The 12,561-nt window shown below is 42.0% G+C and overlaps 1 protein-coding gene across 1 annotated transcript in view; it reads left to right on the top strand.

The window, feature by feature from the left end:
- Positions 1-4,077: 4,077 nt before the first annotated feature.
- The window catches only part of meis3 (myeloid ecotropic viral integration site 3), an 11,173-nt gene continuing 2,689 nt past the window's right edge, over positions 4,078-12,561 (top strand). Inside the window, exons 1-13 of the mRNA XM_041875572.2 lie at positions 4,078-4,413; positions 4,816-4,913; positions 8,318-8,457; positions 8,696-8,870; positions 8,959-9,009; positions 9,150-9,200; positions 9,671-9,820; positions 10,079-10,187; positions 10,404-10,549; positions 11,207-11,283; positions 11,608-11,666; positions 11,847-11,933; positions 12,371-12,561. The exon at positions 12,371-12,561 is cut by the window's right edge and continues 2,689 nt beyond it. Coding sequence (XP_041731506.1) covers positions 4,902-4,913; positions 8,318-8,457; positions 8,696-8,870; positions 8,959-9,009; positions 9,150-9,200; positions 9,671-9,820; positions 10,079-10,187; positions 10,404-10,549; positions 11,207-11,283; positions 11,608-11,666; positions 11,847-11,933; positions 12,371-12,561 — 1,248 coding nt within the window. The 5' untranslated portion in view covers positions 4,078-4,413; positions 4,816-4,901. The remainder of the gene's footprint in view (positions 4,414-4,815; positions 4,914-8,317; positions 8,458-8,695; positions 8,871-8,958; positions 9,010-9,149; positions 9,201-9,670; positions 9,821-10,078; positions 10,188-10,403; positions 10,550-11,206; positions 11,284-11,607; positions 11,667-11,846; positions 11,934-12,370) is intronic.

Genomic DNA, 12,561 nt, shown 5'->3' with positions numbered 1-12,561 from the left:
GTGACAACAATGCCTGCCATGGACGTTTCCCAGTTGCTTTGCATGTTCGAAATCATTGTGTAAGAACACTTTTTAAAGCGTCAAAGGATAAGATGATCCAACTTTCAAAATGAGTCCTTTTTGGCTAGCCACAGCAGTCAACTAGCTAGCTAGGTAGCTGTTTAGCTTTCTAGCACATTAACTCATTTGTTTGTAAACAATTAACAAGCTAGTTAGCTACCATATGTTCTTGTCAAACTGTCAACAGAGTAGCTAGCAAGCAACTAAATATGCCATATAACAGTCTAAAAACCACTTGAGGGCAAATAAATCAGATTAGACTGTTCATGGCCAGGAAGTCGCATGGCAGGAATCAGATTTGTATCTGATTTCAAACTACTTACTAAGGTGGTTTGAAATGTGTATTGAAATATCTGATTCCATGTGTTTTTGGGCTGTTCAGACTGCAGGAAAAAGAACAGATTTGGATCGGATAAGCAATTTTTGGGGGATTTGAGTCACTTCAAACTGTCAGTGTGAACAAGGCTTATGAGATGCTAGACTGAGGGTATAAAGGGTCAATCTGCGATTGCTACATCCATTTTTGGACCTTTAAATTAATTATATACAGTGGGGAAAAAAAGTATTTAGTCAGCCACCAATTGTGCAAGTTCTCCCACTTAAAAAGATGAGAGGCCTGTAATTTTCATCATAGGTACACGTCAACTATGACAGACAAAATGAGAATTTTTTTTCCAGAAAATCACATTGTAGGATGTTTAATGAATTTATTTGCAAATTATGGTGGAAAATAAGTATTTGGTCAATAACAAAAGTTTCTCAATACTTTGTTATATACCCTTTGTTGGCAATGACACAGGTCAAACGTTTTCTGTAAGTCTTCACAAGGTTTTCACACACTGTTGCTGGTATTTTGGCCCATTCCTCCATGCAGATCTCCTCTAGAGCAGTGATGTTTTGGGGCTGTTGCTGGGCAACACAGACTTTCAACTCCCTCCAATGATTTTCTATGGGGTTGAGATCTGGAGACTGGCTAGGCCACTCCAGGACCTTGAAATGCTTCTTACGAAGCCCCTCCTTCGTTGCCCGGGCGGTGGGTTTGGGATCATTGTCATGCTGAAAGACCCAGCCACGTTTCATCTTCAATGCCCTTGCTGATGGAAGGAGGTTTTCACTCAAAATCTCACGATACATGGCCCCATTCATTCTTTCCTTTATACGGATCAGTCGTCCTGGTCCCTTTGCAGAAAAACAGCCCCAAAGCATGATGTTTCCACCCCCATGCTTCACAGTAGGTATGGTGTTCTTTGGATGCAACTCAGCATTCTTTGTCCTCCAAACACGACGAGTTGAGTTTTTACCAAAAAGTTATATTTTGGTTTCATCTGACCATATGACATTCTCCCAATCCTCTTCTGGATCATCCACATGCACTCTAGCAAACTTCTGACGGGCCTGGACATGTACTGGCTTAAGCAGGGGGACACGTCTTGCACTGCAGGATTTGAGTCCCTGGCGGCGTAGTGTGTTACTGATGGTAGGCTTTGTTACTTTGGTCCCAGCTCTCTGCAGGTCATTCACTAGGTCCCCCCGTGTGGTTCTGGGATTTTTGCTCACCGTTCTTGTGATCATTTTGACCCCACAGGGTGAGATCTTGCGTGGAGCCCCAGATTGAGGGAGATTATCAGTGGTCTTGTATGTCTTCCATTTCCTAATAATTGCTCCCACAGTTGATTTCTTCAAACCAAGCTGCTTACCTATTGCAGATTCAGTCTTCCCAGCCTGGTGCAGGTCTACAATTTTGTTTCTGGTGTCCTTTGACAGCTCTTTGGTCTTGGCCATAGTGGAGTTTGGAGTGTGACTGTTTGAGGTTGTGGACAGGTGTCTTTTATACTGATAACAAGTTCAAACAGGTGCCATTAATACAGGTAACGAGTGGAGGACAGAGGAGCCTCTTAAAGAAGAAGTTACAGGTCTGTGAGAGCCAGAAATCTTGCTTGTTTGTAGGTGACCAAATACTTATTTTCCAGCATAATTTGCAAATAAATTCATTAATAATCCTACAATGTGATTTTCTGGATTTTTTTCTCTCAATTTGTCTGTCATAGTTGACGTGTACCTATGATGAAAATTACAGGCCTCTCTCATCTTTTTAAGTGGGAGAACTTGCACAATTGTTGGCTGACTAAATACTTTTTTCCCCCACTGTTTAGGCTACCCATTTATTCTTGAAGAATATATCTTATTAATGCCTCATGACCTGAGTTCAACTGTCGTACCCCAACAGAACCCAAAATATATATTTTTTAAACTATATTGTTTGTAAACAATGTAATTGTAAAAAAAACACTGTATTGCCTCAAAACATGGCTAAAACTATCATTTAGATCTCATGGATGGTCAGTCCTTGCATTCATAGCTCTTTCTATTAATTTAAGAGTGTACATTTCTTCAGCCCCATCTCTCAGCTGTTGACCAAATCAGTGGCAGGGTGTCCGCTTTGTTGTTGATTCAATTGCAGATTCCCCCTTTAAGTCCTGAGGCTTTACCTCTAAAGTCACTACATTGGTGTCAGAAATGGGATGACATGGACTTCATTGAAGGACAAGGGTGTGCTTCTGGAAGGAAAGGGATAGTCTAGTGTTGCATCCCTATAACACCAGCAACCTCATCAAGATGTTTGGATCTTGCACAATAATGGTTTGGATGTTGGACTGACAAAGATAAGGGTAAAAGTCCCAGGCTACCCCCGAATTTGCTGCAGTAGGCTACTATACACAAGTAATCTCTTCATGAAGCCCTACACACAATATTGAAACACACCATACATGCATAGATTATATTTATGTTTGTAAAATGTAGCCTATTAAATGTAGAAATTATTTCAACCCATGATGACAAACATAAAACAATCAGAATAGGACTTTCATTGATGCTATGGATTTGATGTTAGAGGGGTCTAAAGGCTATGATCATCGCTATTGGGAATTAACCTCCCACGGTGTTAAAAGGCCGCGGGTTGGTTGATGTTACGGCGCTTGCTGGCTGCACCTCAAGTCATGCCCCACGCCGCCCGCGGTGAAGCCTTGCCCCGGCCCATGTGCCCGCAACTGCGCTGCCGATTGAAGTTTGGCCGCCTGTTGGTCCCTCGCCGCGGGAGAGGGGAAAGAGAACCGTTTTGAATAATTATTATGTTACTTTGGAGTAATTTACAACACAAGACGAGGCCCACGGAGCTGTGAAAGTTTCCCCTCCAGTTAGAAGGAGAAAAAACTATTTAGAGAAAGGTAGCCTGGTTTTTACACATCTTCAGAACAAGACAATGGCCTGCTGTTCCAAGCAAAGTGGGGATATTTGGGCACTGTAATGAAGTCGACATATCTATTACATTGTCAACAAAAACCCACTAATATAGTCATTATCCGCCAATAAATGTATTGTCATAGGCCTATCCTATTGAAAATGATTTATGACCTGATTTGTCATCATAAAATAATGTTATCATGCGTAAAACCTATAGGACATCTTGCGTAGAACCAATGTATGAGACATTTAATAGTCTATTATATAATTACTTTTATGATACCAAAATGCACTGTGGTGGGTTGTTCCAGGGTTGTTGAATGAACCTGGCTATACAGAAATGTACCAGAATTCTGAATTGTGCGGCCAATAACCAACATGGTAATATAGGAAGAATCATCAGCATTTTCTGTGAATTGTACTTAATTTGACATGCTACTAAAAACAACAAATGCAGTTCCTGAGAGTTGGGATACCCCAGATGCTTAAGGCAAGTGTTGGAAACAAAACTAACATTATTTTCAGTAGCAATAACGATTGTATGGCGCCCATTAATAAATGCGCGCACTATCCTGCAGATTATGGAATATAAAGACCACGAGATAATATTAAGAAAATGTTGTGTTCGACCTCAAATCTTGTAGTTATCAGATATGATCTTGTCATTGCTCAGCAACGGTGAAAGGGCGCGAATAAACTGTGCTAATGCATGCTATGTGAGTGTAGAGCGTGCCATTGGAATAAAACGAGGGGATCCTGCGTTTGTAATGCGCGAGTGTATGTGATAAGAAGGTGGGGGTGAGAGACCCCGTCGTGTTTTGACCCCCCAAACAACTCCCAACCACCATCTCTCCCCATATCATCTTTGCCTCTCTCAATGTTCAAAGCAACATCGCTCATGTCGCTGTGACATTTCCCAGCCTGTCGCGACAGTCCATGGACAGCGAGAACGACCAAAAAGGACGCTATTTCTCCTAACCAAGGATCTCGCCTGCGAGCCGGACCCAAAGACATAACGTGCGGACCTACCAGAGCGCTCTCGAAACCGAAGCCCATGCAGAATACCACGCCTGAGAGTGACTATAACCTATACGTCAAATCTAGATTTCGGTGGGATATTTTATGGAATCATATTTTTCTAAAATAGTGTATTGTATTTATGTAATCTTTGATGCCTGCATGTAACATAGCCTAATGGTTTATATATTCTTATTAGTGATAGCTATTGAATACACATCGCTGTTATGGTCGTGCACTTCTAAGTTTGGATCATAAAGCTGCTTGATGGCAATAAAAGTAACGATTCGATTTACTTCGGAATTATATGTAGCCTATTGTAGCCTTTAGTAGTCTAGGCTATTGCTGTAGCCTAATTATGGTCTACACTCTGGGTCAGCTCTTGTTTTTTCTAACCAACCCCCTTCTTAATAATGATGAGACTAAGTGTTTGATGCTGCAACTGTTATAATTTCACCTCTATTAGTTTATTAAAGAGCGCATTATTTTCATCAGATAATCTGGATACAGGAGGCAGAACGCCTGCGCTGGACAGCCGGCTGGTCTCATCCTTCCTGGAGTAGGATTGGCTTCCGTGTCGCATGGATAAGAGGGTAGGATAGCTGTTTACTCTATTCTACTACATACTTTACACTCACTCATCATTTGTAATATCACGGCACTGCGTATCCTTCTCTCCAGATAATAATCTTGCTAGTTTGGTTAATATGTAGCATTTTGCCTCTTTGCTCGGTCCTTACGTTTTGACGTAGCGCCCCTCGCTGCCTGTCTCGCCTCCCTTCCTATCCTCCCTCGCGTAGGCCACAGCTCCCAGCTATACAGGGCCAATGAAGGCAGCAGCAATGTGGAAAGGAGTTCACATCAAGCTATAAGAAAGAATAACCTTATTGACATAATTGTGCATGCTCTGAATATTCCTAAATAGACTAACCTGACCTAAATCATTACGGTCGTGTCGATATAATGTCAAGTAGCTTAGTTTGAAATGTGGAAATAGCCTATACATTTCATATAGGCTACATAGGGGCCTATACATTTAATATATTATCTTGCTTATAAATTAGCAGTTCATCTTTCTTTATATTTCAATATAGGGTCACGTATAAATGAACAACTGTCAGAATTATACTATTCTCATTATTTTACAAGGGCTTTAGGACTATAAACATATAGCTCTTATATAGTGTGTAAAACCTCTCCCTTGATAGTCATAAACATTTATCTGGGTTTCAATAATAATATGCCATTTAGCAGACGCTTTTATCCAAAGCGACTTACAGTCATGTGCGCATACATTTTAACGTTTGGGTGGTCCCGGGGATCGAACCCACTACCCTGGCGTTACAAGTGCCATGCTCTACCAGCGGAGCTACAGAGGACCACAATATGTTTCAATATGTATAGTGTAATATTTGAAATATAGGCTGAGAATGTGTGTTTCCTGCAGCAATTAACAGTCGATTATAGGACCAATAAAAGTGGTTGTGAAAGTGGAAAGACATGATATGTCCATATACAGTATGAGGTGAAGTGAGTAGGTCGAGGAAAAAGAGAGACAGGGTGAGGCAGACCAAGTCTAAGTAGGTCATCTCTTTTGCTACAGTGAGTCGGCGGCTCGCGGATCCCGTTGCTATGTGCACTATGCAGTCAGTGGCCACTCTTTTCCATTCCTAAAGATAATTGCCATAGTAGGCTACTCATGACATTGTAACACACACACACCACACACACACCAATAACCTGCTGAATATCTAAGGCTGCAGACATAGGCTACCATATTTTTAAAATAACTTGTCAAACTCCCATGCAGTGAACTGTTGCTCTTTTCTGTATCTGTCTTTTATGTTTAATTAAAATAAAAAAAGGTAATAGGTCAGATGAAATTTAGGCTATTTGTTATCTGTGTTTTAATAACACGTTCGGCTTGCAGTTGAGTGAGGAAATTAAGAAATGTTGATATGTCATATAGCCTGAGTGTCAACGGCTTCGGGTCGTGTAAATCAAAGTAACTTTTCCGGATAGGATTTTTCGGTTTACTGTAATTAGGCCTACAGATGACAATTACGCAGTCGCTTTTCATTTACATTTTACATTTGCTTTTCGTTATATTAGTGTAATCCTGTTAATAATTTCGTAATTTACGCTAATTAAAGTCAACAAAACAGGTACTTTCTTTGTCCAATTTGATTACAATTCAGACATAGCTTATAGGCCTATAGGCTACTTTAGTTCACTGAAACAAGGTCAAGAAAGTGTGTTAGTCAATTATCCATAATTAGCCTAATTCCAGTTATATGCACCAAAGGGAAGTGAATTTGATAAATTATATATGTTGTCCCATGCACTGTAAAATATACAGTCTATCCCACTGTTTACAATTGGTGGCATTAGTCTGTCATTCGAGCATATGGCTATTAGGCGAGCTTCAATAACGGAAAGAAAATGCATCCGTTTGGAAACCTGTAGACCATTCTGTTTTTACATAACTACCTACAGTACGTGTATTAGGCCTACATGTATGCTAAATAAAAAAACTATTGTCACAAACTCTATCACTTTTGATTGGAATAAGCAGGGTGTTGTGACAACATAGGATACAAATTGAAATTTACGTTCCCATTGTTGCTTTTTATTATGAACATAGGCTACTCGAATGAAATACATTGTATTTGTCTGACAAAAACATATTTTCTCCGTGAGAATAATGACACTGTGGAGTGGCTTTGGAAATACAGGCTTATAGTCGAATGTTTGCAAACTTTGTTTTTGCCAACAGGCAATCTGGTGGAAAGTGATTTGTATTTATTGAATATATTGCACATTGCAAGTTCAAACAAGTATTTTTTATAGTTTATTCTAACTGTTTTATTACGTAAAACAACTGCATTAACAAAATATGAAGGATGCGCATGCTGCTATGTTATCCATCCACTTGTCTGTGGTTAATTGTTGGCGTTAATATTTCAAATATATGTAATAGCCTATGTAGTGAAACATATGTTCAACTTAATTGCTGAGAAAATAAAAAAATATAGCCTATGCCTATATATTCGTATAGCAAGCTAAACTCTCTCTTTGAACTATCCTGTTAATGATGAGGATTGCAGTAAATTATAATCGTATTAACACTGTAAGTGTTTCTCACATATGAAGCCCTTCTCTCAGCCTCATGCCTTTTAGGAAAATGTGAAGAATTCGTCATCTTGGTTTTGGTGCTTTGATCCGTTGACGCACAGCCGCTACAGTCGCACTGTAATCCGAGAGCTCGTGCATACAGAAAGGCGCGGAATCTGATAGTGGTGATTGTGTTAATAGCGAGTATCCATAAAACAAAAGGTGGCCCGACAAAACCGCAAAGCAGGTGCACGCTGTGATCACGCAGCCATATGGGACTGTGATTGGCCATACTTTAATCCAGAAGAAAACCACTGGTTTTTGCTGACAGAAGAAAAGCCTTGGAGACTGAAGTCAGCTACAGTTTAACACACATCTGCTCTGTAATGTTGAGAGAGATATGAGACTGACAGAATGTGTGAAAGATAGTGAGCATAGGCTCATGTTTATGTATGAATCTCTGTGTATTTGTTTATCTCATGTCAATTGTCCCAGTGTGGATGTCGCTTTTCCCTCTGAAAAACTGCTCAGCAAAGAGCCTCTAGTCAGTGTTTATGAAAGAGGAGAGAAAATTAGCTACAGCTTGGAAGTGATTTGCTTCCATATTCACAGGGGGCCTCATCTCCTAATTTCTCTCTCTATCTCTCTCTCTCTCTCTCTCTCTCTCTCTCTCTCTCTCTCTCTCGCCCTCTCTCGCTCTCGCTCTCTCTCTCCTCTCCCGCTTTCGTTCTTGCTCTTACACACACACACACACACACACAAACTTTCTCAATTTCTCTCCACAACTCCTAGGTGTAAAACCAAAAACAACAAAATGCAGATGATTGAAATACACCCCAACACACATGTTGAATATGTTATCTCTCTCCCCCCTGTTCCTCAGTATGAAGACCTGGTGCACTACTCAGGGTCAGAGGGCATGCCTGTGGGGGCGTATGGAGAGGCCATGAGGTCACTGCCCCCCCCTCACTATGGCCACACTGTCCCAGATTCCCTCAAACACCACAGGGACCAGATCTATGGGTGAGCAGAAAATAACTATTTCACTGCAGTTTGTGTGTGTGTGTGGGTTTGTTAGATTTCATTCTAACAGTATGCATGTATATTTACTATCAGTGTGCACTGTGCCTATATGCATTTTCCTGGATGTGTGTTTGTATGTATTGTGTACATGCATGTGTGTGAGGAGAGAGAGAGAGAGAGAGTGTGTGTGTGTGTGTGTGCATAAAGTGTTAACACTGTGTGTGTTCTGTGTGCACAGTCATCCCCTGTTTCCACTTCTGGCCCTGGTGTTTGAGAAGTGTGAGCTGGCCACCTGCTCCCCGCGGGACGTCACAGCCCTCTCAGTCCCACTCCACCTCCAAGGCCTGACCAATCACAGTGATGTATGCTCCTCAGACTCATTCAACGATGACATCGCAGCCTTCGCCAAACAGGTGAGTTACAGGGTACAGTGACAATCTTAAGCTCAGAGCTCCAACCATTATCCAAATAACCATGGATGTCGTTCCTTGTGTGTTTCAGATTCGCTCAGAGAAGCCCATTTTTTCTACAAATCCTGAACTGGACAACCTGGTATGAAAATAAATACTGTAACAGCAAAATAACCAAATGCTTATAGCCTACATGTAGGGACACACACAGTAACTTAGAGATCGATTAGGAATAACTCATACACATTGTGTTCATAGCTACCAATCTGTTCTTCTCCTCAGATGATCCAGGCCATCCAGGTACTACGTTTCCACCTGTTGGAGCTGGAAAAGGTGTGCTTCTTCACTCATCTAAAATCGACTATCTATCTATCTATCTATCTATCTATCTATCTATCTATCTATCTATCTATCTATCTATCTATCTATCTATCTATCTATCTATCTATCTATCTATCTATCTATCTATCTATCTATCTATCTATCTATCTATCTATCTATCTATCTATCTATCTATCTATCTATCTATCTATCTATCTATCTATCTATCTATCTATCTATCTATCTATCTATCTAATCTATCTATCTATCTATTAATCTCTCTCTCTCTCTCTCTCTCTCTCTCTCTCTCTCTCTCTCTCTCTCTCTCTCTCTCTCTCCTCTTACCCTTTATGATTCAGACTAGTGACTGCTGAATGCAGGCAAACCAGATATGATCAGCCGTCACACACCTAAACCATTACAGTACTATGCTATATCCTGACACCATCTCTTCTCCCTCTTCCTCCTCTTCTATTCTCCAGGTTCATGACCTGTGTGATAACTTCTGCAATCGCTACATCACCTGCCTGAAGGGCAAGATGCCCACAGACCTGATTCTGGATGACAGGGAGGGCGGGTCAAAGTCCGACGTGGAGGATTTCACTGGCTCCTGCACCAGTCTGTCAGAGCAGGTAGGTGACACCTGAATGACGATTGGCTAGACCAAGGAGAGCATGAAAAATGAGCACAAAAGTAGCAGATTTCTCAGTATATCTCTCTCAATATGTCTCTGAAAAAAACACAGATGAAGCCCTGGCGGGCAAAACACTTGTCACTAAAGAGGGAATAAATGTTACTTTCTTTCACTACAAATACTGAGTGCGGACCTTCTTCATTTCCCTGTTCATATCAATATGTTTCTATCTCTTTCCTTCCCTCGCTCTCTGTAGAATCCGTCGTGGTTGCGGGACCCAGATGACTGTGCGTCCACTCCACTAGGGACCCCTGGCATGTCGTGTGGCCTGCCTTCACACAGCACAGACAACTGCAGCGATACGGGTACCTCTAACACACTAACTCATACACACACCTGCACAAACACACACTCGTCTTTTCAATCACTCACGCTAACAACATAATCGACATACACACATAAACCTGACATCAATTGGACATGTTAACACACACACACACACACACACACACACACACACACACACACACACACACACACACACACTGTGCTAATGCCATATCTCTATTGTCCTCTGGCAGGGGATGGTTTGGATGGGGGCGTGGCCTCCCCCAGTACGGGAGAGGAGGACGAGACGGACCGAGACAGAAGGAACAACAAGAAGAGGGGCATTTTCCCCAAACTGGCAACCAACATCATGAGGGCATGGCTCTTCCAGCATTTATCGGTGAGAAAAGAGAGACAGAAGAAATAATACTGAGAGAAGAATGACAGATAGAAGCAGAGAAAAGCAGAGGCGAGGAGAGGAGAGGAAAGAGTGACGGGAGGAAAGGAGGAAGGGGATAATGCAAAAAAAATTAGTTCAAAATTGAATTAAATGACAGAGAGATAATGTGTGAATAAGAGGTTCAATATTAAATAGTTCTGAACAGAGAGAGAACAATTGATGGTGAAATGTAGTAATTCTTATAATTAGCAGTTATACTTAAAAACTCTAAAGTCATTCTCACTAATTATGCCTGTAAGAGAGAGAGAGAGAGAGAGAGAGAGAGAGAGAGAGAGAGGCAGGGGAAAGAGGCTGCTGCACTTTAGGGGTCACGTCAGTTCATAGAATTTGACTTGAATTTAGATGTAATGTCAGTCATTAGTATTCATCTAATGGTTGTAGGTCTCCCTTATTTATTTCATACATGCTTTGGGTTTTTAATTCTACATAGATACTTGTGGAGCCATTTGTGTGTGGTGTATGTGTGAGCAAAAAATATACATTTGATGGTGTATGGAATGATAATGTATGCCAAAAGCAAAGGCTAAACATGCTCTTGCTGAATCTCAACCAGTTTTGCAAATCCATAATGCAGTTGTTCTGAATGTTCCTTCCCAGCACCCATACCCCTCGGAGGAGCAGAAGAAGCAGCTGGCACAGGACACAGGACTGACCATCCTGCAGGTCAACAACTGGTCCGTACCCCCCTGATCAATAACCAATGATCAGCTCTGTGTTTTACTACTGTACTGTGTCCCTTGTCGCCCGGTCCTTAGCGTGACCTTCACTGACCCCATCAATACTGATCAATCCATTATAACCCAGAGATCCATACTCCCTCTGTCCTATTGTGACTTGACGGTGAACCATGAAGGGGTTAAGTAGTTGAAAAGTGAAAGGTTAATATTCCACAAGTTAGTCTTTATCTCCATTAACTGGTGTTCTCACCCGACTCTCCTTCCATTCAATTCTCCTCCTATTTGTGTTCTCTGGTCCTATTCTCCCTATTTCCTCTCCAGGTTTATCAATGCAAGACGGAGAATAGTACAGCCCATGATTGACCAGTCAAATCGCTCAGGTAATATTACCATGTTATTACCACCGTATTCCCTGCTCTAATGTATTGCTACTGATGTATCTATAAATTCATAGGTTGTATTAATGCTATAGATGTGTATTTTGAATGAATATGTGTGTAGCTGATCTATATGGACATTCAGGCTAGGTGAATGATGTGGGTGTGTGTTTGGTTGACCAGGTCAAGGTGGTCCTTACAGCCCAGAGGGAGCAACCCTGGGGGGCTACGGACTGGACGGCCAAGCCCACCTGGCTCTCAGGGCAGCAGGTAAGAGACAGAGATGAGGACGACTGGGCCATGTTCATTAGGCAACAAAGAGAAGAAAACAGACTCCTTTCCGTTTTCCCGTTTTAAAAGGTTTTGCTATGGTGTGCCCTACTGAACATGACCCTAGTGTTTTTACCACGTTCGGTGGTATACTGTTGTACCTCCTAATATAAATTCCTCTCTCTCTCTCTCTCTCTCTCTCTCTCTCTCTCTCTCTCTCTCTCTCTCTCTCTCTCTCTCTCTCTCTCTCTCTCTCTCTCTCTCTCTCTCTCTCTCTCTCTCTCTCTCTCTCTCTCTCTCTCTCTCTCTCTCTCTCTCTCTCTCTCTCTCTCTCTCTCTCTCTCTCTCTCTCTCTCTCTCTCTCTCTCTCTCTCTCTCTCTCTCTCTCTCTCTCTCTCTCTCTCTCTCTCTCTCTCTCTCTCTCTCTCTCTCTGCAGGTCTTCAGGGGATGCCGTCTCTTCCAGGAGAGTACCCCGGGGCCCTGCTGTCCCAGTCTGGCTACCCCCACGCCGGCCCATCCCTGCACCCCTACCCCGGCCCCCACCCCGCCATGCTGTTGCACCCGCCGCCCCACCCCCACCCCTCCGATCCCCTCATAGGCCAGGGCCTGGACATACACGCCCACTAA

The sequence above is a fragment of the Coregonus clupeaformis genome, chromosome 5 (assembly GCF_020615455.1).
Source record: "Coregonus clupeaformis isolate EN_2021a chromosome 5, ASM2061545v1, whole genome shotgun sequence".
NCBI lineage: Eukaryota > Metazoa > Chordata > Actinopteri > Salmoniformes > Salmonidae > Coregonus > Coregonus clupeaformis.
This window is presented reverse-complemented; position numbering and strand designations above follow the sequence as displayed.